Genomic DNA, 26684 nt, shown 5'->3' on the forward strand with positions numbered 1-26684 from the left:
CTTCTATTTTCCGTGACACTTATGGGAAATTTCCATACTTTATAAGGGAGGGATTCAGGAGGCAATGATTCAGCCCCACCCAGCTTGTCCTTGCCATAGAGAAGCCAGATTCCCCTTCCAGCTATGGGAACTGCAGCTGAGGGAGAGGATCCTTAAGACTCTGCCCACACAGCCCCACCCACCACGGACTGTCCCAGCTTGGAGGCTGAGCTCCACGTACTCGGCTTAGAGCTGAAATTGAGGCTTCAGATGATCCTTTTGGAGTCAGTAAAGAGCAGGAATAATAATAATAATAAATATCAAATTGTTGACCAACTCATGAAAAATATGCACCTGCTTTCTCATTTAATCCACAGTGGAATAACAAAAATACTATTACAGGAAACTGAGGCTCAGAGAGGTACCAGACTCGCCCAAGATCATAGAGCCAATGAGAGAATCTGAATCCAAATCTGCATGACTCCAGGCCCATCCTCCACCTTAGGCCTAAAATTTCCATCACTCCCACTAGGGCCTACACTTTGAGATGGATGCTAAGACTCTAGGAGTTGAGTTGCTCTCCTATAGTAGTAAATTCTGAAGAAGATCATACTGACTCAGATTTTGATTACCATTGAGAACCTGCTGATTCTACGTATCTCAGCTCTAATATGCAGACTGTGATTCTCCCCTGGATAAAGCAAGTTTCTGTTCCAAAGTGAGCTCCCTCATTTGACAAACATGTATAGAGCAACTACTCTATGCCAAGTGGTGTTTGTTCCTGAGGCCCTAGAGATTAATAAGACAATTCTGACCCCAGGAAACTCGTGAATGAGTGGAGATTCTGCAGGGGGCGGAAAGTAACAGCTACAATCCTGTATGATCATCATCAAAGGGTACTTGAGTAGCACAGGGAGGAGGAAGCACTGAGCCCTGCCTGGCAGTCAGAGAAGGCTTCCTGGAAGGGGTGGCTCTAAACAGAGAGTTTGGGAGGATGACTGGAAGGGCACTCTGGCCTGTGCAAGGCATTTTTGGAGAGCTTCACATAGGAAGGCATTTGGGTAGATGGCAGAAGATTAAATCAGAGCATCAGGTGGGAGCTAGATTGTGAAGCACTTCATAAGTCCTGACAGAGTGTTAGAGTCTCCACTAAGGCCTTTGTAAAAGGAGGAAGATGTAATTGGGTCTGCTTTCAGGAAGAGTGCTGTGGCACCTGCATGAAGGGTGGGTTGGAAGGGGTGAGAGTGGAGGCCCAAGCTGGGTGCTGGGATTCTACTGTGAGCAAAAGCAGATATGGTCCCTCCCCTCATGAAACTTGCAGACTGGTTGAGAAGATAGATGTTAATCAAATAACCACAGGAATGAGGGCATGTTTACAGATTGAGAAAATGTTCTGAAAGACAGGAATGTGAAAGAAAGGCAGCTACAAAAGTTGCTGAGCCAGATCCCCTGGGAGGCTCTGGCAGGAGCCCTGTGAGAGAGGGTGCACTGCTACATGCAGGGAGTAGTGGGATGGAGAAGCAGGGCAAGGGGTAGAATGGCAAGCTCTGGCTGCAAAGGGGATCCTGCTGAGGCTGCCCAGGCCGAAATACATCGTAAAACTCATCAGAACCAATGATATATTGAGAGAAACCCAGGGAGAGGTCACCCTGAGGCACCCTAGGAGCTTGGCCTACTGCCAGTTTCCCTGTGCAGAGTGTGCCGAATGTGTTTGCAGGCGGGGAACAAGGAATGGCATCAGCCTACTGGGCTTTGTGAAGGACCCGTTTTTCCCAGGATCCTGGGTCAGTGTTGAAATATGGGCATCTGTGATCCAGAAGCTCCACAGGCTGTTTCACCATCAGACTTTATTACACTGTGAAAGTTACAATCTCCACCTTTCATGTTATAAATTCAAGTCAGGACCAGCTGGGCACGGTGGCCCACGCCTGTAAGCCCAACACTTTGGGAGGCCAAGGTGGGTGGATTGCTTGAGCCCAGGAATTCAAGACCAACCTGGACAACTGATTGAGACCCCATCTCAAAAATTAATTAATTAATTAATGCAAGTTAGGTGTAGGGTGTTTTGGGGGATAAGTGAGCTTACTGCACCCACTTTCAGGTGGAGAAACCAGTACAGAAAAGTTCTAAGGCTTAATGGAGAAGGCAGCTGAGATCAGTGTGGGGCCCAGGTCAGGCTCGGAGAGGCTGGGGACCTGGAAGTGAATTTTATGTGTCAAAAAAGATCATTTGGGTCTAATATAAGGTCTTTTTCTTTGTATAACTCTCCAACAAGTGATAAAAATATAGATCTTTTCCTGGACTACTTTAGAAGAAGAATTGTTACAACGACACTCTACTATCATAAAATGTTTATGGATACATTCTTCTCATGTTTATTTGTGACCTGGATTCTAAAAGCCTGGGACCTGTGAGCCCCTGGAACAGTCTGAGAGCCACCAAGTTTTGAGGAAAAAGACCTGATGACACACAGAAAATGTGCTCCTGAGGATGCTGGCTTCACAGCACCCTCTCAAGCACTGCCAGGGGCCCTCCATCTGCTTCTCAGGCTGATGGTCACTGGGGAGAGGGTCCCACCTCTTTATGCACTAAAATTCAGTTCTAGGATGATAACATGGTTTAAGCTGCCATTTCTCAAAGTGACAGTGGCAGGAAACTGCAGTGTCCAGGGTTAGCTCTAGATGTTACCAGCAGGGGCAGGTCTGAGGCAAGCTGGGTAAGGCCAAGTGCCAGATCACCTTCTGCCTCAGTTTCCCAGCATTCCATCGTCCATTGACAAAAATGTTCACTGACCCCTCCCTCCCAACTACAAGCTGGACACTATTCTGAGTACTGAGGACAGAGTGACGAAGGAGGTCAGCAGGCCCTGTCAGCACGGAGCTCACATTTCAGAGGGAAAAGAGGGAAAAGAAGCAAAAAGATAAACAAATAGGCAAGTAAGATAGTTATAGATTAAGTGCTGGGAGCTAGAGAAGTAAGACACTGTACAGAAGAGTCATGAGGGAGGGCCTCCTTCAGACAGGTCGTCAAAGAAGGTCTCGTGGAGCGCATGCTGACTGAGCCTGAAGCCTCAATGAGAAAATGAGGAGGAGCAGCCAGGTACAGAGATAGGGGAAGGCATTCCAAGAAAGAGCTCAGCCAGTGCACCCAGGCAGAGTGCAGTGAGTGAAGGGAGAGCCAGCCTCGGGCTCCAGGAGGCGGGAGGAACCAGACTACCCAGGGCCTCGAGGGCCTGTGCTGAGTGATGATGGGCTTTGTCAGCTACAGGGAAAGCCACTAACAGAGAGGCGCAGGATCTGATTTCTGTTTTCTCAGGGTTTTTCTAAGAATTAATCTCAGCGTTCCATAGTCTTTCAGCCAGATATTGGAGCCTATTGCAGTTGATGCAGATTGTGTAAAAAACGAATACTAGTAATAAAATTAGTAACATTAATTGAGCAATTAGTATATGCCAGGCAGTAATTTATGCATTTCACAAGCATTCCATTAACTCATTCAATCCTCACAACAATTCTATGAAGTGGAGATTACTGTTTTCCCATTTTACAGCCAGGAACAAAGCAGCACAGAGAGATGAGGCTATTTGGCCAAAAACATATACTCAAACCAGTTTTGCCTGGAGTCAGAACTTACGTGTCGATTGTTTCATCATCATCTGGACTCAACACTAGGCTCAGGGAACAGGAAGTCAAAATGTGCATTAGGGATTCATTCATTCGTTCATTCAGCTGACTTTGAATTTGTTGAATGCCTCCCATGTGCCAGGCTCTGATGATGTTTGCAGTTTCGAAGATGAAGAAAACACAGCTTCTTCCCTCCAAGAGTTCCCAGGCTGCATGGGGTACAGTGAAACCCCTCAGTATAAATAAACCTAGGCTGCACAGGCTTTACATATCCCAGTTCTTTGGCGTCAGTTCTGTGGCCCCAGACTCTTCTACTTCTAGACTGTCTAAATCAAACTCCTTGTTTAGGACCCAAGGTAGAACTCAGAGGTGATTCGGAGGACAGAACTTTGCAGGGCCAAGGAAGGGATGAGTTCAGACTTTCTCAGACATTTAACCATCCTCAAACCTGGTCCAGCTGCTTTCAGTCTCTGGGTCTGGGCATTAGAGAAACACAGCCTCTGAGAAGATCTTTATCCATTCCAAACACCTTCCTCCATCAGCCCAGCTTGGATGACAGGTGAGCATTATTCTCCTTCAGCAGAACTCTAGCAGAGTGCTAGCTATTGTCTGCTGAGCTTGGGAAACAGCCTTTTTCAATTAAAGGCTGATCCTCCTGCTTAATTTTAGCCTGCTATATGCTGATTTGAGTAGGTAACTGAACTGAGCTGAACTATTCAGTGGTAGGGGCTAGGAGTCCTGGCAGTGGGGAAGAGAGATGGCATTCTGAAGAAGCAGCAATTTTCCTGTCACCCCGAACCGTCTCCTTGTTGATCAGTTTGTTCTCTGAGGCCCGTATACAACTGCCTCTTCAGGCAACCTGTTATTAAAGTTCTGTTATCCAGCCGAGACAGACCTGGTGGAGAACTGATTATCTCGTCCCTGCTGTCTGCATGACAAATCAGCCCCAACCTTCCCACACACCCGCACTCCCACCCAGAGAAGGGTAAATCGTGGCCTATTCAACATCACTCACGGGCACTTTTCCTCCTTTACTTCATTAGGAGTGCTTCTTATGCTGGGGTGGCCTATTGACTAACTTCAGTCCCTTCCACTGCAGGCCCAGAGTCAAATATAAAAAGACAGCATGGGCTGGAATAATCAGAAAGAGTATTTGCATGAAATCAAGGGCCTGTGATGATCTTTGAAGATTAGAAGAAAAACGAGGCTTGTTCAGAAAACAAGCAGCTGAATTATTGACTCCATTCAGCCCTGTGTGGAAGCACCTGAGGGGCTGAGGGGCTGTATGTATGCTGGGAAGGGCAGAGGCAAACAGAGCCTCCCTGCTTACAGTCTCATAGCATTCTCTTATCTTACTGGGCTTGCTTTTAGACTGGGACCTCCAAAAGGACAGAAACACGTTTGATCTGGGTACCTGTGTATCCTCATCACCTGGTACGGTGCCTGGCACATAGTTCAATAAATAAATATATGAATCAAAATAATAGCTGCTATTTATTGGACTTTGTCTTTCACATAGGTTGCCTATTTAATCTTCATGTCAACTGAACAATAGAAGCATCATTATGCCAATTTCATAGTTGGGTAAACTGAGACTCAAACAGGCTTTGTACCATGCCCAAACTCATAGAGCCACTACAAGGTGTTGCTGAGATTTGAACCCAGGCATGCACCCTGGATCTTCTCACTCCTCCAGCTCTGTGTCATCTCCTGTGATTGACACAGTTGAAGGAATCTGTGGCAAACTCTATAGCTAGCTAGGGTGGATGGAAAGAGGATGTAGAGCCAGTAGTTGCCATTCCTATCAGTAAAGAACGTCAAATCTAGTCTTAAGACCAGCTAGTTCACAGTGGGGCTTTCTGTGAGACAAGTAGCTTTATGGCAAATAGTAACTAGCCTAATTCCAAGATATTTTCTTCCTGAAAGCAAGCCCCATTTCTCCCAAATGACTGGCTTTCCACCCCATGCCCTGGGTTCCAGAGCTCATGAAAATTGTGGATGATGATTAATATATAACTCAGAGAGCCTCATAACCTCATGGGGCATTAGGGCCAGCTCCAATACTTGAGCCCTTGGGATAAGTGATTTACTATTGACTCATTCGAATGCCAGTCTTCTCTCTAAGAATATATTACTATGGGTGCCCAAGGTCAAAGCAACACAAGTCTTCTCCCACTCAGGGTAGTGAGGTCAAGTTTCATTTATTTCCTGCCACATGTTAAGTTGGAAGATGACACCAGCATGGCATCTTAAGTTCATTGTAGAGCTCTAATCACCATAAAAAGCATCAAGTTTTCACTGAAATTTTTTTCCTTTTTTTCCTACCAGGATGTCTGTCATTTTCATATTATCAGCTCTTTGTGTAAGGATATCATCCATTATTTGTCTTACGTTTGCAAATACCAATTCTTTTCTCAGTCTTTTGCCTTATGTTTTTACGTATTATGTTTTTCATGTGTACAAGTAAAGTTTTGTTTGGTCAAATGTCTCAAACTTTGTAGTTTCTGAAACTTCCCCCAGCCCAGAATTATGTAATAAATTCTCACCAATACTTTATTCTAGTGTTTTTACCACGTAATTTTTTTTTAACATTTAACTCTTCAATTCCATTCAGAAGTTATTTAGTTATATGGTTTGAATTATGGATAAAATATTGTACTGCTTACAGTTTAGCCCAGATAACTGGACATAACTCGGTCCATAAGGTGCCCTCTAATAACAACAACAAAAACAGCAACAGAATTAGTCTATTCAGTTAGTCCTCTTATCTTCATGACAAGAACATGTGGGTACAAATGAAAGACCCAAGAGCCTCAAATGGTGAATCTAGCCATATTGGGTGAGTCAAACCAATAGGCCCACCTTTCTTTAAATGAAGATTTTATTACCTCATTCATTTTGCCCCATGAAAAGAGAAAGCAAGGGCCATAGATGTTCTCCCTTAACAGCTTAGAAGAGATCATTAGAAATGCATAGTTTAGGGCCAGGCACGGTGGCTAACGCCTGTAATCCCAGCACCTTGGGAGGCCGAGGTGGGCAGATCACGAGGTCAGGAGTTCAAGACCAGCCTGGCCAACATGGTGAAACCCCGTCTCTACTAAAAATACAAAAATTAGCTGGGCACGGTGGTGCGCGCCTGTAATCCCAGCTACTCTGAAGGCTGAGGCAGGAGAATCACTTAAACCCAGGAGGTGGAGGTTGCAGTGAGCCAAGATCGTGCCACTTGCACTCCAGCCTGGGCGACAAGAGTGAAACTCTGTCTCAGAAAAAAAGAAAAAAAAAAGAAAAGAAAAATGCATAGTTTGTCTAAGACCCCGTCCTGCCCAGATGAGTGCAGCTGGTTTTGCTCTGGAGGCGTGGCTCCCACTCTGGCAGTCCCAGTGAGTTTGGGCCTTTTGTAGAGCCTCCTGGAGAAATGGCCAAATCCAAGTCCAGGAGTTACTCCTTAAACCACAGAATAGAAATAAAACAGATGCGCAGTACTGAAGATTGTCTGGAAGATAGACAACACACTGAACATATTAGCATTCCAGGCCAGGTTAATTGTCCTGAGCTGCGGGGGTCAGGTAAAGGAGGGACTAAGGCAAAGCCTCTAGATTTATAAATACTACCTTGCTGGAACACATACTGCTTAATAAGCCAGGCCTGTTTCTTCAGATTATTGATATAGAATACCTAAGAGAAGGCACCAAGGATAAATCAGGGCTCAGTGGCAAAATTTATGGCAAGATGCAAATGAGAAAAAAATGGAAGCTGAATGTAGGCCCACTTTCCCTAATCAAAATTCAGAGAGTTTTCCCTGGATGTGTTCTGTAATTGCTCACTTCATTTGTGTCAGCCAAAGGTTTCTGGGTTGTTCCAAGGTAAGAAAGGGAAGATGAATTTGGGTAAAGCCTCTCTCTATGGCAAGTATGATCCATTCCTTTGTTGGTCCATGGCAAGTGTATAATCCTAGATCAGCCCTTGTCTGCCCACCCTCCCCCTCAGACACTGTGTTCTCCAGTTTTCACCTGATCCTGCCAGGAAGGGAGCAACTCTAAGAGAGATCACGGCCTACTGTCTCCTTCCAGTTTGGAATTTAGGGTTCATCTGGTGGTTTTGAAATCTCTCTGTCACTGTTCCTTTCCACAAGTGTGATAACTGAAAGATTGCTTCATAATGGGACACAGTACTGCAGTGAATCATGACACAGGGTGGATGACATCCTTTTCACACAAAATGCTGCATCTCACATGAGGAAAACAGTTCTCCCCCTTTCCAGAATAGCACCAGGAGCTGGAACTCTGCAATAATGGCTTAATACCCTGTTGTTGCTTATAAACCCCCAACAAAATTATTTCTCGCTAATGCTAAAATGAATTAAATGTTTCAAAATCACAGTTTTAAAAGAAACTAAAAACAAACACTGACAATACAATCCCACTTCAATTATCAGTTTTTCAGACTCTGAAGAGTGTGCATAGGGAATGAGCCAAACAGCAGGGTAGACACACACACATGCACACCCACACACAGATACACATACACCCCCACACAGTCACACTTGGGAGAGCTGTAAATTCATGCGAGTCAAGTGTTGGATTTTTAGCCCAAGTGACGAGTACCAGTATTTTTGTACATCTTGTCAAATAAATACCAATCCTTGAGAAATGCTGATATTTTTAAAGATCTAGCTAATCCTGGCCATTTGTGGGTGAGTGTTGAAAACCTGAAATGTTAAAAAGGAAAAAAAAAAGTGCTTTCTCACAGTGGTACCAAAAATCTGGATGAAAACTAAAAGAACTGCAGTTAACCATTCAGATGTTACCAGATACACTTGCATGGTCTAAACCTCCCAACCAAAATCCAGCTTTCTTATTCGATTCTAGGTCATCAACCTGATACAGGGTCATGGCCATAGAGTATGGACTACGAAATGCACTTGGGTCTTATTCATAATACTACTGTATTTCAGTTACTTAGTAGTCTCAAAAGGGCCAAAGAGCAGTGTCCTTAAAGCTGAGTCTAACCTGAACTGCCTTCAAGGCACGTGCAGCATCTAACCTAAGTGAGCCGTAAGGTGAGGTTTGGGCAGTCACCTGGTGATTTTGAACCATGTGGGCACACCAAAATCCCCACTCACATTCTCAATAATTCAGCCCCAGTTTAGAAAGCTTAATACATGTGGCTAGCCTCAGATCTGTAACAGGAGGTCATATGAGAGTCTGCCACAGAGCTGGTCATGAGGCTTAAGTGAGCTGCTCTTTGTCGAGTGCCTAGAAGTGTCAGACTCCAGGGATGCCATCTTCCTGTGTGGACACTGCCCACTTTCCAGGTATCTGCCATCACCCCCCTTCACGTGGGCTGTGGAGTCTGAGAAGAAATGGTTAGGGCTTCTGGGGCTCATAATGCACAAGAACAAACATTTACCCAGGGGTTTAATTTTAAATGTTTAAGTTAATTACAGTAAGAGAAAAGTGATACCACAGCCAGGAGTCCCAATAAATGGATTGAATAAAAAATAAAGAGCCTGCCATTTTTAATATTCTTTCAAAGTCTTCTTAGAAATCTGAATATCACATCGTCTCAGAATGTAGCCACCACCAACCAGCCCAGCCCCACTCCAGGGTAACAACTGGGCACTCCAGGGTAAAGCCTGACCAATGGCAACTTTCATTTTAAAAGTTCAAGCTGGCCAGATGCAGTGGCTTACATCTGTCATCCCAGCACTTTGGGAGGCTAAGGTGGGATGATACCTTGAGCCCAGGAGTTCAAGACCAGCCTGGGTGACATAGTGGGATCCTATCTCTACAAAAAATAAAACAATTAGCCAGGTGTGGTGGTGCACAGCTGTAGTCCCACCTACTCAGGAGGCTGAGGCAGGAGAATTGCTTGAGTCCAGGAGGTCAGGGCTGGAGTGAGCCATGATTGAGCCACTGCACTCCAGCCTGGGCAACAGAGTGAGACCCTGTCTCAAAATAAATGAATGAATAAATAAAAGTTCAAGCTGATGCAAACTGCGTGAAAGGACTGTCTGTTTCTTTGCAGGGTTGAAGAAAGTTTTAAAACTTTGTTTTGGTCCATATTCGGCTTATCTGAAGTAATCTCAGTGGTGCTGAAATACGACCACAAATTCATCGAGAACATCGGCTACGTTCTCTACGGCGTTTATAACGTCACCATGGTGGTAGTGTTGCTCAACATGCTAATAGCCATGATCAACAACTCCTATCAGGAAATTGAGGTAAGGCCAGGTCACTGAAAATGCTTGCTCTTCCTCATCTAATTTACATTGCTGTTTTCAGCAATGAGGGGAATGATGTTAGAAGCCCATGTGTTGTTAAATGTGCAGCCAGAACAACAAATAACAGGCATTCTTCCTGGATTGCTTCTAGAAATAGAAGCAATCAAAGTCAGTCTGCCCCATGGCATGAGTCTTCTCTCTTTTCCACTTGTCTTATCAGGACATCGTGCAGATGACCCACAGCAATCAATCAGAATGACTGTCTTTCAGCCCCCAGGCCCCTTTTGCCTCTCATGTGTTATTTATTAAATACCTACTGTATGCCAAATCCGCAGTAGGCACTGGTGATACCAAGATGACTAAGACACAGTTCCTGCCTAGAGAAACTCATAGTCCAGTGAGGAGATCATACAGGGTGATCAACAAATTCCAATGCTCTGGGGCCAGTGCAGCCAGGTTGTGGGGGGTGGTGTGGGGACAGAGATAGAGATTGACTATGGGGGAAGCTTCCAGACGTGATGCTGGAAGGCCATTTAAAATGAGAACAATTTTGCGTGACGTATAAAGGGATTGAGAGAATGTATCAGGAGGCAATTTATCAAAATCTAAAAGGCATGAACCTTAAGCTATTGATTGCAGCTTGTTTGGAACAGCAAGAAATTAAAAACAAACTAAATGAGCATTAATAGGAATCTAATTAAATAGACTATGATGCATCTGAAAAATGGGATGCTGTGCAACTGTATTTTAAGAAAGATAAATATGTTCTCTATATGCTGATGGGGAAAGACCTTCAAGTTACAGTGGTAGGAGATAAAAATCAAGTTCCAGAACAATGTATATAGTGGGCTCTCTCTTGTGTAAGAGAGAAAGAAAAGGGAATGTGATTCATTTGTGATTGTATAAGCAAATGAAAAGAACAAACCTCTGAAAGGTCCACAAGAAAGACACCACAGGGTGCCTGTTGAGAGGTGGGGATGGGGGGCATGGTGGGTGGAATTCCTTTCTCTTTATACTTTTTATCCTTTATAAATCGTGTTGTTGTTTTACCTACTATACGATTAAATAAATAAGCTAAAGTTAAAATAAAAAGCACTGACCTACTGACTCAACAATTCCAATTCTGGGAATAGATCCAATATCATTTTACATAGATGTTCGTTAAAGGAAAAACCTGGAAATAGTCCATCGATATGAGAATGTTTAAATAAACTGTCATATAGTCACACTTTAGAATAAGGTGTAGGATACTGTACATCCAGCATGAGAAAGACCGTTTTGTACTGACACGGGAAAATCCCTAACACATTATTAAGTGAAAAAATGCAAGTTGTAGAAAAATTTACATATAGGGGAATCTGATCTATGTAACAGTACAAATGCAAACATAGAGAGGAACTCCAAGGAGGCTACAGGGCTTTTGACCGGGCGTCCTCTGGGGGAGGGAATGAAAGGAGAGAGAAGATCTGAAATGGGACTTTCACATTTCCTGGTGCACCTCTGTCCTTAAATTATAAGAAACAATTGTTTATATACTTCCTATATAGAAAAAAGTAAAGATCCCTGTGTATTAACTTGCTAGGGCTTTCCTAAAAAATACCACAGGCTGTGTGGCTTAAACATTAGAAGTCTCTTCCCTCACAGTTCTAGAGGCCGCAAGTCCAAGATCAACATCAGCAGGGTTGGCTCCTTCTGAGCCTCTCTGCTTGGCTTGCAGATGTCCACCTTCTTGCTGTGTCCTCACACAGCCTTGCCACCAGTCCAGGAAGATCGGGGCCCCATCCGCATGACCTCATTTAACTTCAGTCACCTTTTAAAGGCTCCATCTCCAAATAGTCACCTTCTAACTTGCTGGGGGTTAGGGCTTCTACATAGGAATTTAAGGGGGACACAATTCAGTCTATGATACCCTCCCCAAAAAAGAGTACTCTGTGCAGTGGGGAGCACATGTACCCAGGCAGGGAGGGGTGAAGCAGTGTGGTATGCTCAGTGCTGCAAGAGCGTAGATTGAGCGAGGAAAAAAGGCAAGAGGTGAGAGGAAGAGGTGAGCCTGGCCACGAAGCCTCAGCTGCTGCCCTCCAGAAAAATACAGCACATCGTGGATGGACAAACAACACATATATTTTTAAAGCATTTTACATACTTAATCACCAGTGTGGATAATGAGCTCTTGTCCACTAGTCCTTTCTGCCCTTCTGGGCCTCAGTTTCCCCATGTGTAAGAGAAAACCAGATGGTGCCTGGAAGAGCTGCAGGTCTCTGCACCACTCCACCCCGGCAATCTGCCATATCCTAACAGGCATGTAATGCTTTGGTTGAAATGACAGTAGCATGGGAAGCCTTGCAGTTGGCTGTGAGGGATGCCCACTAGCTGAGGGCAGGAGCAGGCAAGCCCATGGCGTGTGATATCAAGTTATCCCACCATGGAAAGGGGCCGAGACATGCAGAGAGTGTATTACAGCCCCACACCTCCCTCTGGGCTCTGGACTTCTGGGGCAGGTGAGGGCACATGTTCTCACCTGTCTTACTGGACCATGGAAGATACCACTGGAAAATGCCAGGTGTTCATGATCACATGTAGTTTCGATGATGCAAATATTTGTAAACCCTTCCATGAGAACACTGATTTATTGGCTCAGTAGATCTTAAGCCCCTGCTGTCCAAATCCACAACTCACCTGCGCCTGCCTCTCCATTCAACTCCCCCCACCCCAGCCCCCTGCCTCTGCAGGCAGCACAGGCTTCTCCAGCAGAGAGCTCCGCCCTGCTCCATTCTGCTCATCCGGCCTCCCCAGCAGCCGCCACTGCACGGCACCCTGCCTGCCTGCGTCTTCACCCCTCTCTTGCTACCTAATCCTTCCTGTCAGCATTTAAATAAGTCACTTGATCTTAAAAAAAAAAAAAAGGAACTATAAAAAATCCTCCCTCTAGCTTACTTTCCAGCTCCCAACCTCTTTCTCCCCTGCTCCTTACTGCCAGCATCCTCGAGTTATTTACACTTCTCGCTGTCTCTTCCACAAGTTAATTCTTACAAATTCTCTACCCCCCACCCCACCCACTCTTGACCTTGTTGAGAACTGCTCACTCCTCGGATCTGAGCCCAAACACCAGCCAGCCTTCCCTGACCCCCAGACTGGGTCAGTGGCCTCAGCACCTAGACCCTCCTCCAGCTCTGGGTACAACAATAAGTAAAAGACTAACTAACTAGCTGTTGAATAGCTGATTATAACCCTGTACTCTTGTGGGCCTCTCCTGGGCCCTTGCTGGGTTCACGTCGTTGGCCAGACTGTGTGTTCCACCACGGCATGGATCGTAATGCCCAGGGCCTCCCTAGCACATGCCAAGTGCATAGCAGGTGCTCCATCAATGCTAAGTGACTGAAGGTTGACTACTAGGCCTGTGCTAGGCTATGGAGATGAAAATCACATTTATTGAGGGCTTACTAAGTGTCTGGCACTGTTCAGTGTCATCTATGCATATTAACTCCTTTAATTCTCACAGCCTATTCAATAGGTGTTGCTATGCTTATGTTACAGATGAGGAAACTAAGGCCCAGAGTGGTCCATCACCTGCCATGGTTGCATAGCTAGTAAGGAGCAGAGCCCGGATTTAAACCCACATAGGCTGCAGAACCCATGTGCTTTGCATTATACCACACTTCCTCTCAGGACGGGTGTCCCTGTTACATCTCTCTTGTACAGCGAGACCAGGAGTGAGCCCTGCCCTCACAAAGCTTCCAACCTAAAAATCCTTATAGGATGTCCCCAAGTAGACCAGGCCCAGTGTCGATCCTCAACAAAAGCAAAGTGGTCAAGCCTGCTGATTATAACCCTGTACTCTTGTGGTATATCCCAGCAGCCTCTCCTGGGCCCTTGCTGGGTTCACAGCCCCTCAGAGTGTAGTCACTGCCTATGGAAAGAGGAACCCACTGCTCAGGGAGCACACACTCACTACCGACCTCAGGGCTATGTGAGGGAAGCAGTTTTATCTCCATAAGCTCAAGACACCCGCCTAAAGTTACACAGCTAATAAGGGGTTTTGAGCCCAGGTCCATCTGTTTACAAACCCCATGCCTCTTTCCTGGTCTCAAACTGCCCTTCTAGGACAGAAGTTCGAGGAACCTGTCTAGACAAAATACACCTGCTACTCTCAGGGGCCCACTTAGCATTCTGGCATTGACACAATGTCAGAAAGAACAGAACCTGGGTTTAAGTCTAACCCCACTACCCCAGAAGAGAACACAGCTGGATCACCTCCTACAAACTACACTCAGGCTTTGCTCCCCTTGAATTACATATGTGAGATCTATAAACATCCTCCCTGGCAGCACTCTGACCGATAAGAAATATGCTGTCTAATAAATATACTGTGCTGTCCAATGTGGTAGCCACTAACCACAAATGCCTATCAAACACTTAAAATGTGGCTGGTCCAAATAGATGTGCTGTAAGGATAAAATTCACACTGGAGTTTGAAGACTTAGTATGAAAACAATATGGTAAGCTATCTTAATATTGTTTTATAATGCTTACATGTTGAAATGATATTTTTGATCTACCGCATTAAATATATTACTAAAATTAATTTCACCTGTTCAATTTTACTTTTAAGAATGGGGCTAGTAGAAAATTGAAACTTACCTATGTGGCTCATCCTTTTGGTTCACAATAGATTGCTAGTGAGCAGCACTTCTTTAGAGATTAATAAATACAATAATGCTGTGGTGGCTGGTGAATCAGCTAGCAGAGCTATAAAAATTAATGAATAACAAGATTAAGTGGCAGTGAGAAAAGTTCTTTGGTTAGCTGCAAGTGGAGAATGTTGGTAAAAATACCCAGTGGAGAGTAGGGGCGGTTCATATGAACTGGTCGAGGCTTTTCAGCCATGAGTCCGGAGAAGACAGGCGGAAAGTGACCATTGTGCATGGTTTTAGTGGGAGTAAATTCCCCTTCTCTGTGCCATCTGTAGAAACACTGCACAAGAGCCCTGCTTAGAAGTCTGCTTTCCGAATGTGTAGGCTGTGTCTCTGCTCCTCAGGTTGGGCTCCGTTGTTAAATCGTGGCCTTTGAGGGTGTGTTGTTGTTTCCCTTGTTCCACAGGAGGATGCAGATGTGGAATGGAAATTCGCCCGAGCAAAACTCTGGCTGTCTTACTTTGATGAAGGAAGAACTCTACCTGCTCCTTTTAATCTAGTGCCAAGTCCTAAATCATTTTATTATCTCATAATGAGAATCAAGATGTGCCTCATAAAACTCTGCAAATCTAAGGCCAAAAGCTGTGAAAATGACTTTGAAATGGGCATGCTGAATTCCAAATTCAAGGTAGGTAGCATGTGGTTTATGAGGCTGGAGAAGGCAGCAGGAGGGGGCGGGCGAGTCGAGTGTGTTTGAGTCATATGGCTGCCCTCCCCCACCCCATGCAAGGGGAGCCAGGAGCTGGGAGGGCTGGTACTCTGTAGAGTCTACCTGGACACATCTGAAAGCTCCAACACCAGCAGAGGCTACTGTGATACCCTCCTTTCTCCTTGCAACCCCTTGGAGAGGTGCCCTGCTGGGGACATAGTAAGCTGCCTGGCTAAGCCGTGATCCCAGTGAAGGGAACCCCCTAGTGGCCTTGGAAATGGAACAGCTTTTCTCAGAAAGTATCTGGAAAATGATCTCTGAGAAAAAGGTTTTCTTCCCACTGTCTGGCTTTCCTGGGGATTCTCAGTGTTTATTAGTATGTTAAAACCCCTGGAGAAAAGACATCCATCTAACCTTAATTCAGTGCTTTCCAACCAAGTTGACGAAACAATATTCTGTAACCCTTATTAGCATCCTACAGAGCTAAAGGTCCTAGGAACAATGTTCTAGGAAGCCAAGCAGCACCAGGTAAATCAGCTTTCAAAAGCTGCCTCACTGAGACAGCCCCATATGTGGATACTGTTCAAGTCTTACGAGATATGTAGGGATGCATGTATGTTTTTGTTTGTGATGTGTGTGGGTTTGTTTGTTTTATCCAGAAGACTCGCTACCAGGCTGGCATGAGGAATTCTGAAAATCTGACAGCAAATAACACTTTCAGCAAGCCTACCAGATACCAGGTAACCAGCCCTTTCCCAAGCCCAAGCATGGGCAGAAGTAGACTCCACTAAGACACAGATTTAGTCCCATGGCTGTGTCATCCCCCGAGAACACAGCTTCATTCCTTCCTTTATTGTACAAATATTTATTGAGTACTTACTATATGTCAGGCACTGTGCTACTTCCTGGGGATACAGATACAGATGTGGTTCCTCCCTCAGTGGCACCTCCAGTCTAGTGACGATGGACAATAAACAAGTCAACACACAGATAAGTGTATGCCCTCAAACTGGTAACAGTGACAAAAAGAAAACAGGAGGACTCAAAAACAGAGAAAAGTAGGGAGCTTCTGCTTAGATATGGTTTTCAGAGAGGACATCTTCAAGGAGAGAACAGTCAGCCAAGACCACTCGGATGCAGGAGGCAGCCATATATGGCCTTCCGGGCAGAGAAGAGAAGGGTGGCAGGTCCAGGGCAGCTGGGCCATGTGGAAGCAGAGAATGGAGGGAGGTGAGGTCAGAGGGCCAGACCACTGTCAGGATGGGGGAGAGGGTAACTTTGCCCAGGAGGGGAGATGATGAAATTGTATTCGTGCTTTAAGAAAACCACCTAACTGCTATAATGAGAGGAGACAGGCGGGGACAAGAGTAAAAGCAGGGATACCAGTGAGGAGGATGTGACAGTCATTCAGGTACAAGGCATGTTTGCTTGGATTGGGGTATGAGCAGGATGATGGAGAAAAGCAGACAGATGCAATACATTTTCTGGATGTATAGCTGCTGGGCACATATGGGGAGGGCGAGGCACACCCAGCATGGCTCCCAGGTTTCTGTCTTAAGCAGTCAAGTAGATACAGGTGTCTTCAGACTTGGACTGCCAGCCTGCCAAGTCTGTTGTCAGAAAAATTAGAAAAAGAACTTTTATGCTTCCAATCCTTGCATTGCTTTTGGAAATGAATGCCAGATCTCTGTATCCGTTTGGATCAGCCCATGCGCCAGTGATTAACGACAGCTACAGATGATCAATTATAAACGGGCAGGCCACTCCTTTCCTGTCTTCCACTTCTCGATGATCAGCAGTTTCACCTATGCTGATCATTTCTTATTAGATGTAAATTTTAAGCTGTTCTGAGCATTCCTTTGGGTGGAGGTGATGTGCCTCTGGTGCCACCTTCCCACAGGGAGCAATTACAGACTTAGATCTTTTAGAACAGGTCTCTAATTGAATCTCTCCAACCATATTTCAGAAGCCAGCTGTGCAGTTAGGAGAATTTAATTGCACAATTAAGAAATGGCTCATCCCTCAAAGAGCTTATAGTTCTATCAGATGACAGGCGAAAAATTAGCAATGGGCAAATCTTGTGTTTAATTGCACACAAAATTGGGACTGACTGGTTTGATCTGCTTTGAGCTATTTTACAGCCCAAAGCCTTTGGTCAGTGAAAGGATTTTTATTTCTCAGCTTTTCAGAGAGAAGTGTAGATTATCTGCGTCACAGAAAAGATAGATACCCAATGGGTTAGGGCCAAATCTCTCCTAGGTTTTGAGCAGAATCAGCTCCTGAGATAAAGGAAGATCAATTCTGTATGAATGTCCCATTCCAGAATGATTCCTTTCTGAAGGAGACCATTTTCTTTTCTTTATTTATTTTTTTACTTTATTTATTTATTTATTTATTTTAGACAGAGTTTCACTCTTGTTGCCCAGGCTGGAGTGCAATGGTGAGATCTTGGCTCGCTGCAACCTCCACCTCCCTGGTTCAAGTGATTCTCTTGCCTCCGCCTCCCGAGTAGCTGGGATTACAGGCATGCGCCACCATGCCTGGCTAATTTTGTATTTTTAGTAGAGATAGGGTTTCACCATGTTGGTCAGGCTGGTCTCAAACTCCAGACCTCAGGTGATCCACCCACCTCGGCCTCCCAAAGTGCTGGGATTACAGGCATGAGCCACCGTGCCTAGCAGGAGACCATTTTCAAAAGCAGTCTCAGAGCAGTCCCAACTCTGTCTTCCATCCTCGTTGGCTGAGTCCGTACTGCCTTGAATCTCCCCAGGAACTTCCTGCTGTGATTACAGAGATTGGTCATCTACAGCTTCAGGCAACTGATGACCTTGGAAAGCTTTGCTCATTTTGTAATTTGTGACTCCACAGAAAAAGCCTGAGGTGACTTATTCAAATAGTTGTCACAGAAAAGAAGAAACAAAAAGCCAGCCAGTAGGCATCAGAAGAAAGGGGCTGAGGAAAAGCAGTCTTTGCACATTGGCTCTTGGCTCCACCCTGCTAGGCTGTGTGGCATCGTTCTGAGTCATCTTCTGCTCACAATTGGAGTAAACCCTGAGATGTCACTAAAAGATACCTGGATGCAGGCTGGACACTAGCTCAGGTGTACTCTCCCATATTCCTTGGAGATGGGCACTGTCTTCAACCCCATGTAACAGATGAAGGAATTGAGGCTCAGTGGCCAAGGCCACACAAGTGACTGAACTGAGATCTCTCTGACTCAGAGGGCCCCCCTTTCTCACCACCTCATGCTGCCTGGACACCTGCCTATTATTTATCTTCATAGTTTTGCACCAGCACCCTCCTCAGAACCTATCTTGCCTGTGTTTGACGGTCACCAGGAAGAGACCTATCTGAGCCTTCCAAGCACACAGTGAGGAGGCAAGGAGCAGGAGAAGGCACTGGGGCACTTTTGCTATCAACGGCAGCAAGGACAATTTGAGTGGGGATCTGAGTATGGTTCCTCTGTTTCCTTGGGCCCACCACTGGCCTTCCAAGTAGCATTGCTTTCCTCCCACAGCAGCTTCCAAATGTGCAGAGAACATGAGCAGCCCAATTCACCCCCTGCTTCTTACAATCCAGGCCCTAGGCAGAGCTGCTGTCACTGAGCACATATTCCATCAGCCTCTCATATGTTGTGGCTCTGAGAAATCACTTAGTGTTCCCAAGAAGATAAAAGCACCATCATTCACACACATTTAATTACTAAGTTTGCTGCTTTTTTGTCTCTTCATTCGATTTCTCGACTGTTAGCATTTCAGGGGTTCATTCAGCTGTTTGTCAATCCTTCTGCTTTTGTGGTCTTTGTTGTAAGGGAAGACAGCTCCTTCAGACTTCAGAGGCTTTCTGCGTTTTTTTTTCCCTTAGGCTCCAGGCTGTCTGAATTGTTATTTTTCACAAAACCATTTTTTTAATATGTTTTCCAGTCTGGGCTCTGCAGACCTGAGACCAAACAATGGAACAAAACCATGATACTGGTGAGATGGCCAAAGTATACCTCCTCCCCAAGCTCCCTGTGATCTGTTCCAAGATCCAGCTTGTCAGTTTGTTGGGGCAGGAAGTATACAGACCCATATATTCACTCTGAGAGGCATATTTCTTCATGGTCAAAGTAAACAAGCGATATCCCAAATAAACCATAGAATCCAGGCACATCTATCATTCACATACACTCCAATCTTTATGCTGCAATCTGCTCCCCAAAACCCCGTGGGGAGTTCACTTTTCCATCTTCTAAATGGCCTTTACTGAAGAGATCAAAGCAAAGAGGATGGACAACTTGCCATTGCCTATTTCTTCTATTCTTGTGCCTGATAAACCTCAGTTTAACGAATGACTTGTCCTGTGATCCATTTTGTCCACTCTCTTCCAAATGTTCCTCAATTTCTGTTTTCCTAGGTGACCATATTTCTTCCCTCTGGATCCTACCTTGTTGGCCATCATCAGCATACAGTATGTGTTCTCTTCCTTGCTTCCTTATCTATGTCCTCATCTGCCCTGGCTGCACAGGGAGAGTTGTCTGTCCCATAGAAAGATGTCCTGTGTTCCCCTTCACCACCAGCGGCCAGAGGCCATCTGGCCTCTTGTAGTCTGAGCTGGGTCTGGGCTGTAGGAACTGTGTGCCTTCCTCTCCGGACATAGGGCTCTGCATGACAACTGCTCTTATCCATTGTGCATCTCATCTTCATCCTCTTGAGTATTGTTTGCCTGAGTGATAGCACTAAATATACTCATCTCCAGTACTTGCTAATGCATGGGGCAGGGCAGGGAGAGTTGCCACTACCAGGGACATAGTAACTTGGAGAAAGCTTATTATCTCCATGAAGTGAAAGAACTCTATGGAAGATAGCAAGGAGGTATCTCAAACTCATCACAAAACATACACACACACACACACACACACACACACACACACACACACACACACATACACACACACACATTTCCCCCACATAGTGAAAGAAGGGAGGCTTTCTATGTCCATCTTTTCTATTAGGTTGGGGCAAATGTAATTGCAGTTTTTCCATTTTAATGAAATAGAATAGAAATAGATATCCTATCAGGGGAACCAGCCCCCAGTATTTCAACGTAGGTTCTTTCTATTTTCCGTAAGTGTCGGCCAGGTGAGAAATAAAGAGAAAGAGTTCAAAGAGAGGAATTTTACAGCTGGGCCTCCAGGGGTGACATCATATATTGTTAGGACCGTGATGCCCACCTGAGCCACAAAACCAGCAGGTTTTTACTGAGGTTTTCAAAAGGGGAGGGAGTGCAAGAACAGGGAGTAGGTCACAAGATCACATGCTTCAAAGGAGAACAAAGATCATATGCTTCTGAGGCCAATAAAGTTCACAAGACAAAGGGCAAAATCAAAAACTCCTGATAAGGGTCTATGTTCAGCTGTGCATGTATTGTCTTATACAGGAATGCATTCCTTTCCCAGGGTCTTAATTATTAATATTCCTTGCTAGGAAAAGAATTCAGCGATATCTTCCCTACTTGCATGTCCATTTATAGTCTCTCTGCAAGAAGAAAAATATGGCTCTATTCTGCCCGACCCTGCAGGCAGTCAGACCTTATGGTTGTCTTCCGTTGTTCCCTGAAAATTGCTGTTATTCTGTTCTTTTTCAAGGTGCACTGATTTCATATTGTTCAAACACACATTTTATAATAAATTTGTACAGTTAACGCAATCATCACAGTGGTCCTGAAGTGAGGTACATCCTCAGCTTACAAAGATAACAGGATTAAGAGATTAAAATAAAGACAGGTGTAAGAAATTATTAAAGTATTATTAGGGTAGTGATAAATGTCCATGAAATCTTCACAATTTATGTTCCTCTGCCACAGCTCCAGCCGGTCCCTCCATTCAGGGTCCCTGACTTCCCACAACAATATTCTTTGTGCCATCCATGTTAAATAGAACTTTTGGCCATTTCTCCAACCATTTCAGGCTTTCTGGTGGCAAAACTGGCTTTTGAAGATACCAAGTTGTGCAGCATGCACATAACAGAAGGGAAGTTAGGTCTCTATGAGGACATGAAGTTTTTTTCGTTTTTGAGACAGAGTCTCACTCTGTCACCCAGGCTGCAGTGCAGTGGCACCATCTCGGCTCACTGCAACTTCTACCTCCCAGGTTTGAGCAATTCTCCTGCGTCAGCCTGCCAAGTAGCTGGGACTACAACGTGCCTGGCTAAATTTTGTATTTTTAGCAGAGATGGGGTTTCTCCATGTTACCCAGGCTGGTCTCCAACTCCTGGCCTCAAGTGACCCACCCACCTCAGCATCCCAAAGTGCTAGGATTACAGGCATGAGCCACTGTGCCCGGCAGGACATGAAGTATTTAAGAACTGGCAGGCAGTCACACTGCTGTCCCTGAAGGTCCCTGTCACTCTGGGAAGTGCCCTGGAGGTGAGGAGGAAGGCTAAAATGTCCCTGCACATCTGCAGTGCTCATCTGATTCTGCTTCCACAAGAAGGCTTTATAATCAATCTATAAGTTCATCTCCTGCAGTCTTTCCTACACTTTATAATATATTGTAAAATATATTATATTTTATATATTATATTATTATATATAATATATAATATATATTATATATATGTTTTTTTTTTTGAGATGGAGTCTCACTCTGTTGCCCAAGCTGGAGTGCAGTGGCACGATCTCAGCTCACTGCAACCTCTGCCTCCCTGGTTCAAGCAATTCTCCCTGCCTCAGCCTCATGAGTGGCTGGGATTACAGGCGCATGCCACCATGCCCAGCTAATTTTTGCATTTTTAGCAGAGATGGGGTTTCACCATGTTAGCCAGGCTGGTCTTGAACTCCTGACCTCAGGTTATCTGCCCACCTCAGCCTTCCAAAGTGCTGAGATTATGGGCGTGAGCCATTGCGCCTGGCTTGAAAGGGATATATTTTTATAACTTAGATAACTTACTTTATTGACTAGACTATGTCCATGAGAAATTCAGTGCTGCAGTTTAACCACTAGTAGGATAAGACCCAGGCTTCTCTGAGAAGGAGCAGCAGGAAGGCAACTGCCAATTAACTCTTCAGCCTGAAATTAGATCACGACTCAAACCACAGAGTCAGTTGGCCCATGAGCCCGAGGGCTGAGGAGGGGCAGCGCTGGTCTGAATGAGCCAAACCCGGTGTTATCCTAGAGAGCCTTTCGGGTTCAGGTGAAGTCTTAGAATAACAGACCAGGAAGCATCTCTGTGGCAAGCTCTTCACCGTTAAAGGGATGGAAAGAACCATAATTGATGATAATGAGTAAATCCTCCAGCTCTTTGCATCCAGTTCACTTACTTTTTATTTGCAAGATGCTTTTCCTCAGCCTGTGTAGCAAAGCTAGGAACAGAATCAGGTCCCTACAGGTCTCTTCAAACTGGAAAATGCTGCCTCTGTCCTCTTGGTCCTCAGGTGTGAGCAGGTGAGAAGGCCACAGGAAGGGAGGACCAAGGAGCAGGGAAATCCCTTCCTCTCTTCCACACTGCTCATCTCTTGGAAGATTCAGAAGTCTCGGCTACCCGAGTATTTTTAAATCCTGTGATTTCGCAGGAACCCTGGACCAACTAGCTGGCAAAATCCAAAGTTCATCTCCTGCAGTCTTTCCTACACTTGGCTCTATTCTTGGTGTCTCTTAAGTGTTTATTCATGCCTCGCCTGCTTAACAAATTCAGTATCTGCATAATAAACGGAACTTGAGGGCCAAATCCTTCTCCAGTGTGACTCCGGCAGTACAGTGTCAGGCCTGTGGGAAGTGGTATCTCTGTAAAACCCCAGAGGCCCGGCTGTGTCTGCTTCTGCTTCTGGTAGGAATTTTCCAAGGTACGGTGGACTTGTCCTCCAAGCCTGGTCCTGACTTCTGTACCCAGCGGATCTCCTCATGAAGGGCACACTGCTCACTGTGACCTCCGAGGGAGGCAGCTCCACCCAGGCAGGCCTGCTAAGTCTTCCCCAGCCCTCCATCCTTGAAACAGAACTGAGGTCCAGGAAAGATGACATAACTGAGCAGGGCAGAGCCAGGCCAAGACCCCGGAGCAGAGATGTGGATCCAGGATTTCCGCCACTCCCCACTCCACCCTTTCTCTCTGTCTCTCTCTCTGCTTGGCTCAGCTTCCTGCCATTGAGAAGTATTCCTGTTACATCCCGGGTTCAGGTGGACATTGCATCCTGCGGGGGAGGTGAAGCAGAGACTGGCCAGGTACCCGCACTGTGCAGGGCACCCCTCCAGAGTGAGGTGCCAGGCATGGGAGGGTCGCCATGGTTGCTGAGGCTCTTCAAGGGAGGGAGGGGTCCTGCTACACCACGCAGGCTGCCTCTGCATTAGGTCAGCCCTGTCTGATCCCTTCCTTGCTTGGCATTTCAGAAAATCATGAAACGGCTCATAAAAAGATACGTCCTGAAAGCCCAGGTGGACAGAGAAAATGACGAAGTCAATGAAGGTAAGTGACTGGGTTTCCACCCACGTGGTGATTTAAAACAACATAGGTTCTGTGGGTCTCACTGGGCTACGGCCAGGGTGTTGTCAGGGCACTGTGCTCCTTTCCAGAGGCTCCAGGGAGGCTCGGTCTCCTTGCTCATTCAGCTGTCGGCAGAGTGCATTTCCACGGGGCTGCAGGCCTGTCCCCGTTTCCTTGCTGGCTGCAGCTGGGCTGCCCTGAGCTCCAGCACTTGGTCTGTGCATACAGCCACACCACCTCAGAGCTGGCAGCAGGCATCAGGCACCCTCATGCTCCATTTGCCCTGCCTCATCTTCCATTGTCCCATCTCTGACCCCACTCTTCTGCCTTCCTTCTCTACGTTTTTTTTTTTTTTTTGAGATGGAGTCTCGCTCTGTCACCCAGGCTGGAGTGCAATGGCACAATCTTGGCCCACTGCAACCTCCACTTCCTAGGTTCAAGCGATTTTCCTGCCTCAGCCTCCTGAGTAGCTGGGATCACAGGTGCGTGCCACCATGCCCAGCTAATTGTTGTATTTTTTTTAGTAGAGATGGGGTTTTACCATGTTGGTCAGGCTGGTCTCAAACTCCTGACCTCGTGATCTGCCCATTTCGGCCTCCCAAAGTGTTGGGATTACAGGCATGAGCCACTGCGCCCGGCCCCTCCTCCACTTTTAAGGACTCATGTGATTGAATTGGTTCCACCAGCACAATCCAGAATAATTTCCTTCTGTTAAGGGCAGCTGATCAGCAACCTGAATTCTATTTGCCACCTCAGTTCCCCTTTGAGGGGAAACATGACTACCCACAGGCAGAACACCAGGGATCAGGACAGGGACATCTTGGGAGTAGGGGACATTCCTCTGCCTCCCACAGCAATGGCGGCCTTGAGCCAACCTCATGCCTCTTGAGTGCAGGATGGTTCAGAATTCCAATGCTGTACTTCATTCCATGGTGCACATCCACTGAGCAGATGCACACTGCATTTAGGGTCTGCTGCTGCTTGCTTCTAACTGGCCCTGTCCAGCCTCAGTGGGAGGTTCTCAGCATCTAACTGCCAGCCGTGTTTCTCAAAGTGTTCCCCACCTCAGAACTAGCTGTTAAAACTACAGATCCCAGACCCCACCCAGACCTAATGAATCAGCATCTCTGGAGTGGGGCCTGGGGATCTGCTTTTGGAAAACTGCACCAAGGGTCTCTGATGCACACTGAAGTTTATCAACTATATTATTTTTCACTGTTTGGGTTGTTTTCCAGTCTATTTTAAGCAGTTACTCCTAGATGAAAAGCAAATTACTTTATACCAGGTAATTAATGAGATACCTATGATAAATATTTGCCACCTAGAAACAGTCTCATCCATGATTGAAGTTTCTGTTCTCCTAGCTTGGGCCACAGGGAACTACAGAAAGAGCCTGGTCACTGGGTGACCCTCTGCTTCATCCTGGGGCACCCAGCATGCAGCTCGAAGCTCAGCCATGAACTGAACTGCCCCTGAGCTGACATGGTTTAGGGGCTGACAACAGCCCACCTACCTACTTGTAGGTCTCAAACAAACAACGGCCAAGTGTCATGCCAGCCAGCCTCTAGTAGTATGTAACTGATTCATGTAAACATCATTGATCATAGAAGGTGGGGGTACCCAGGTGTCATGCCACCTAAATTACACCATGAAACAAGGGCTCAGTGAAGCATCTGATAAAAACGGGGTGTATCCATTTGTCAAAATGGATCAAACTGTACCTTTAAGATCTCTGCCTTTTATGTACATAGACCATACCTGAAAAATAGACGAGTAATGTTTCCACAGACAGTGGGCTCCCACATGAGCCAAGTGCAGTATCTACAATATCAGGAAAGATCCTTTTGACACCTGTTTGTGGTTAATAAGAAGATTTCCACAGCCTAGACCCATTGGACTTCTAACCACAAGGTTCGCTGTGGAAATAAAAGTGAAAGTCCCTGCTAGGTTGTCCCTCGTTATGGAAGGAGGAGGTGGCAGGCAGTGTCGCAGCTCCTGTCAGCGAGGTGGTGCTGCTGCTTGTGTGGGCTGAGTGGACCCTGCTCAGGTGGCCGGCTCACTCCCAAGAGGCTAGTCAGCTCCATGGCCACCATGGCTGCATCTGCTGTGCCGAGCCATTCTCTCCAGGCTCCTGGGAGTTTCTCTTCCCTACAAATAACAATGACAGAACAAAACATAGCATCATCAAAATCAACGCTCCAGTTAATGGAGTTGTTGTCCAGAGTCTTGAAATCTGCCTTTAGTGACTCTGAAACAAACTTTCTAACAAGTATTTTATGAAACAGAAAAAAATGACTTTAACAAGAGTTTTATGAAAAGGTCTAGAGATGCTAGGTGAAGGATGCACATGCCCACGTGTGCATGGGGCAAGCCCCCAGCTTCCACCTGCTCAGACTCAGCAAAATCTCTGTCCTTGCAGGCGAGCTGAAGGAAATCAAGCAAGACATCTCCAGCCTGCGCTACGAGCTTCTTGAGGAAAAATCTCAAGCTACTGGTGAGCTGGCAGACCTGATTCAACAACTCAGCGAGAAGTTTGGAAAGAACTTAAACAAAGACCACCTGAGGGTGAACAAGGGCAAAGACATTTAGCAGCCCACATTGGCATCTGTGACTTCTACCAGCATTCTAAGGCCAGGTTGGATGCCCTCGCCCCCATCCTTGGTGGGGAGGGGTCCCCGGCCCACTCCTCTAGGACACGAAGGGGATCTCCTGGCTCAGTCTCTTGCAGCATGACTGACATCTCCAGCCCGCTGGCCTGCCTAGACCCAGAGCTGCTGTGAATCTAGGTGGTTGGGTAAGAAAAACTACCATGGGAGGAGGGGAGGAACAGCCCCCTGTCGAGTGTGAGACCTTTGGTCCAGCCACAGTGAAACCCATCCCTGTGGCCAGAGCAGGAAAAGGCCATCTTGGGTGCACACCTGTGCCCTCCCACTGCAGGTGGGACTGCAGCTCTGGCTGTGTCCTGGGAAGACAAACACCTCAACCCACAAACTCCTTCTCACTCCCTCCCCGCCACCCCCCAACACATCCAAACAGAACCGGGAGGTGACCTGTGATCTATTC

General features: G+C 46.0%; 1 protein-coding gene across 3 annotated transcripts in view; it reads left to right on the forward strand.

The window, feature by feature from the left end:
* Nucleotides 1–26348, forward strand: part of TRPC7 (transient receptor potential cation channel subfamily C member 7) — a 197390-nt gene extending 171042 nt beyond the window's left edge. For all 3 annotated transcript variants that reach the window (XM_003266416.3, XM_003266417.3, XM_003266418.3), the window contains 5 exons: nucleotides 9630–9825; nucleotides 14923–15144; nucleotides 15825–15905; nucleotides 23528–23603; nucleotides 26041–26348. In XM_003266416.3, coding sequence (XP_003266464.2) covers nucleotides 9630–9825; nucleotides 14923–15144; nucleotides 15825–15905; nucleotides 23528–23603; nucleotides 26041–26210 — 745 coding nt within the window. In that variant the 3' untranslated portion in view covers nucleotides 26211–26348. The remainder of the gene's footprint in view (nucleotides 1–9629; nucleotides 9826–14922; nucleotides 15145–15824; nucleotides 15906–23527; nucleotides 23604–26040) is intronic.
* Nucleotides 26349–26684: the final 336 nt, after the last annotated feature.

The sequence above is a fragment of the Nomascus leucogenys genome, chromosome 2 (assembly GCF_006542625.1).
Source record: "Nomascus leucogenys isolate Asia chromosome 2, Asia_NLE_v1, whole genome shotgun sequence".
Lineage (NCBI taxonomy): Eukaryota > Metazoa > Chordata > Mammalia > Primates > Hylobatidae > Nomascus > Nomascus leucogenys.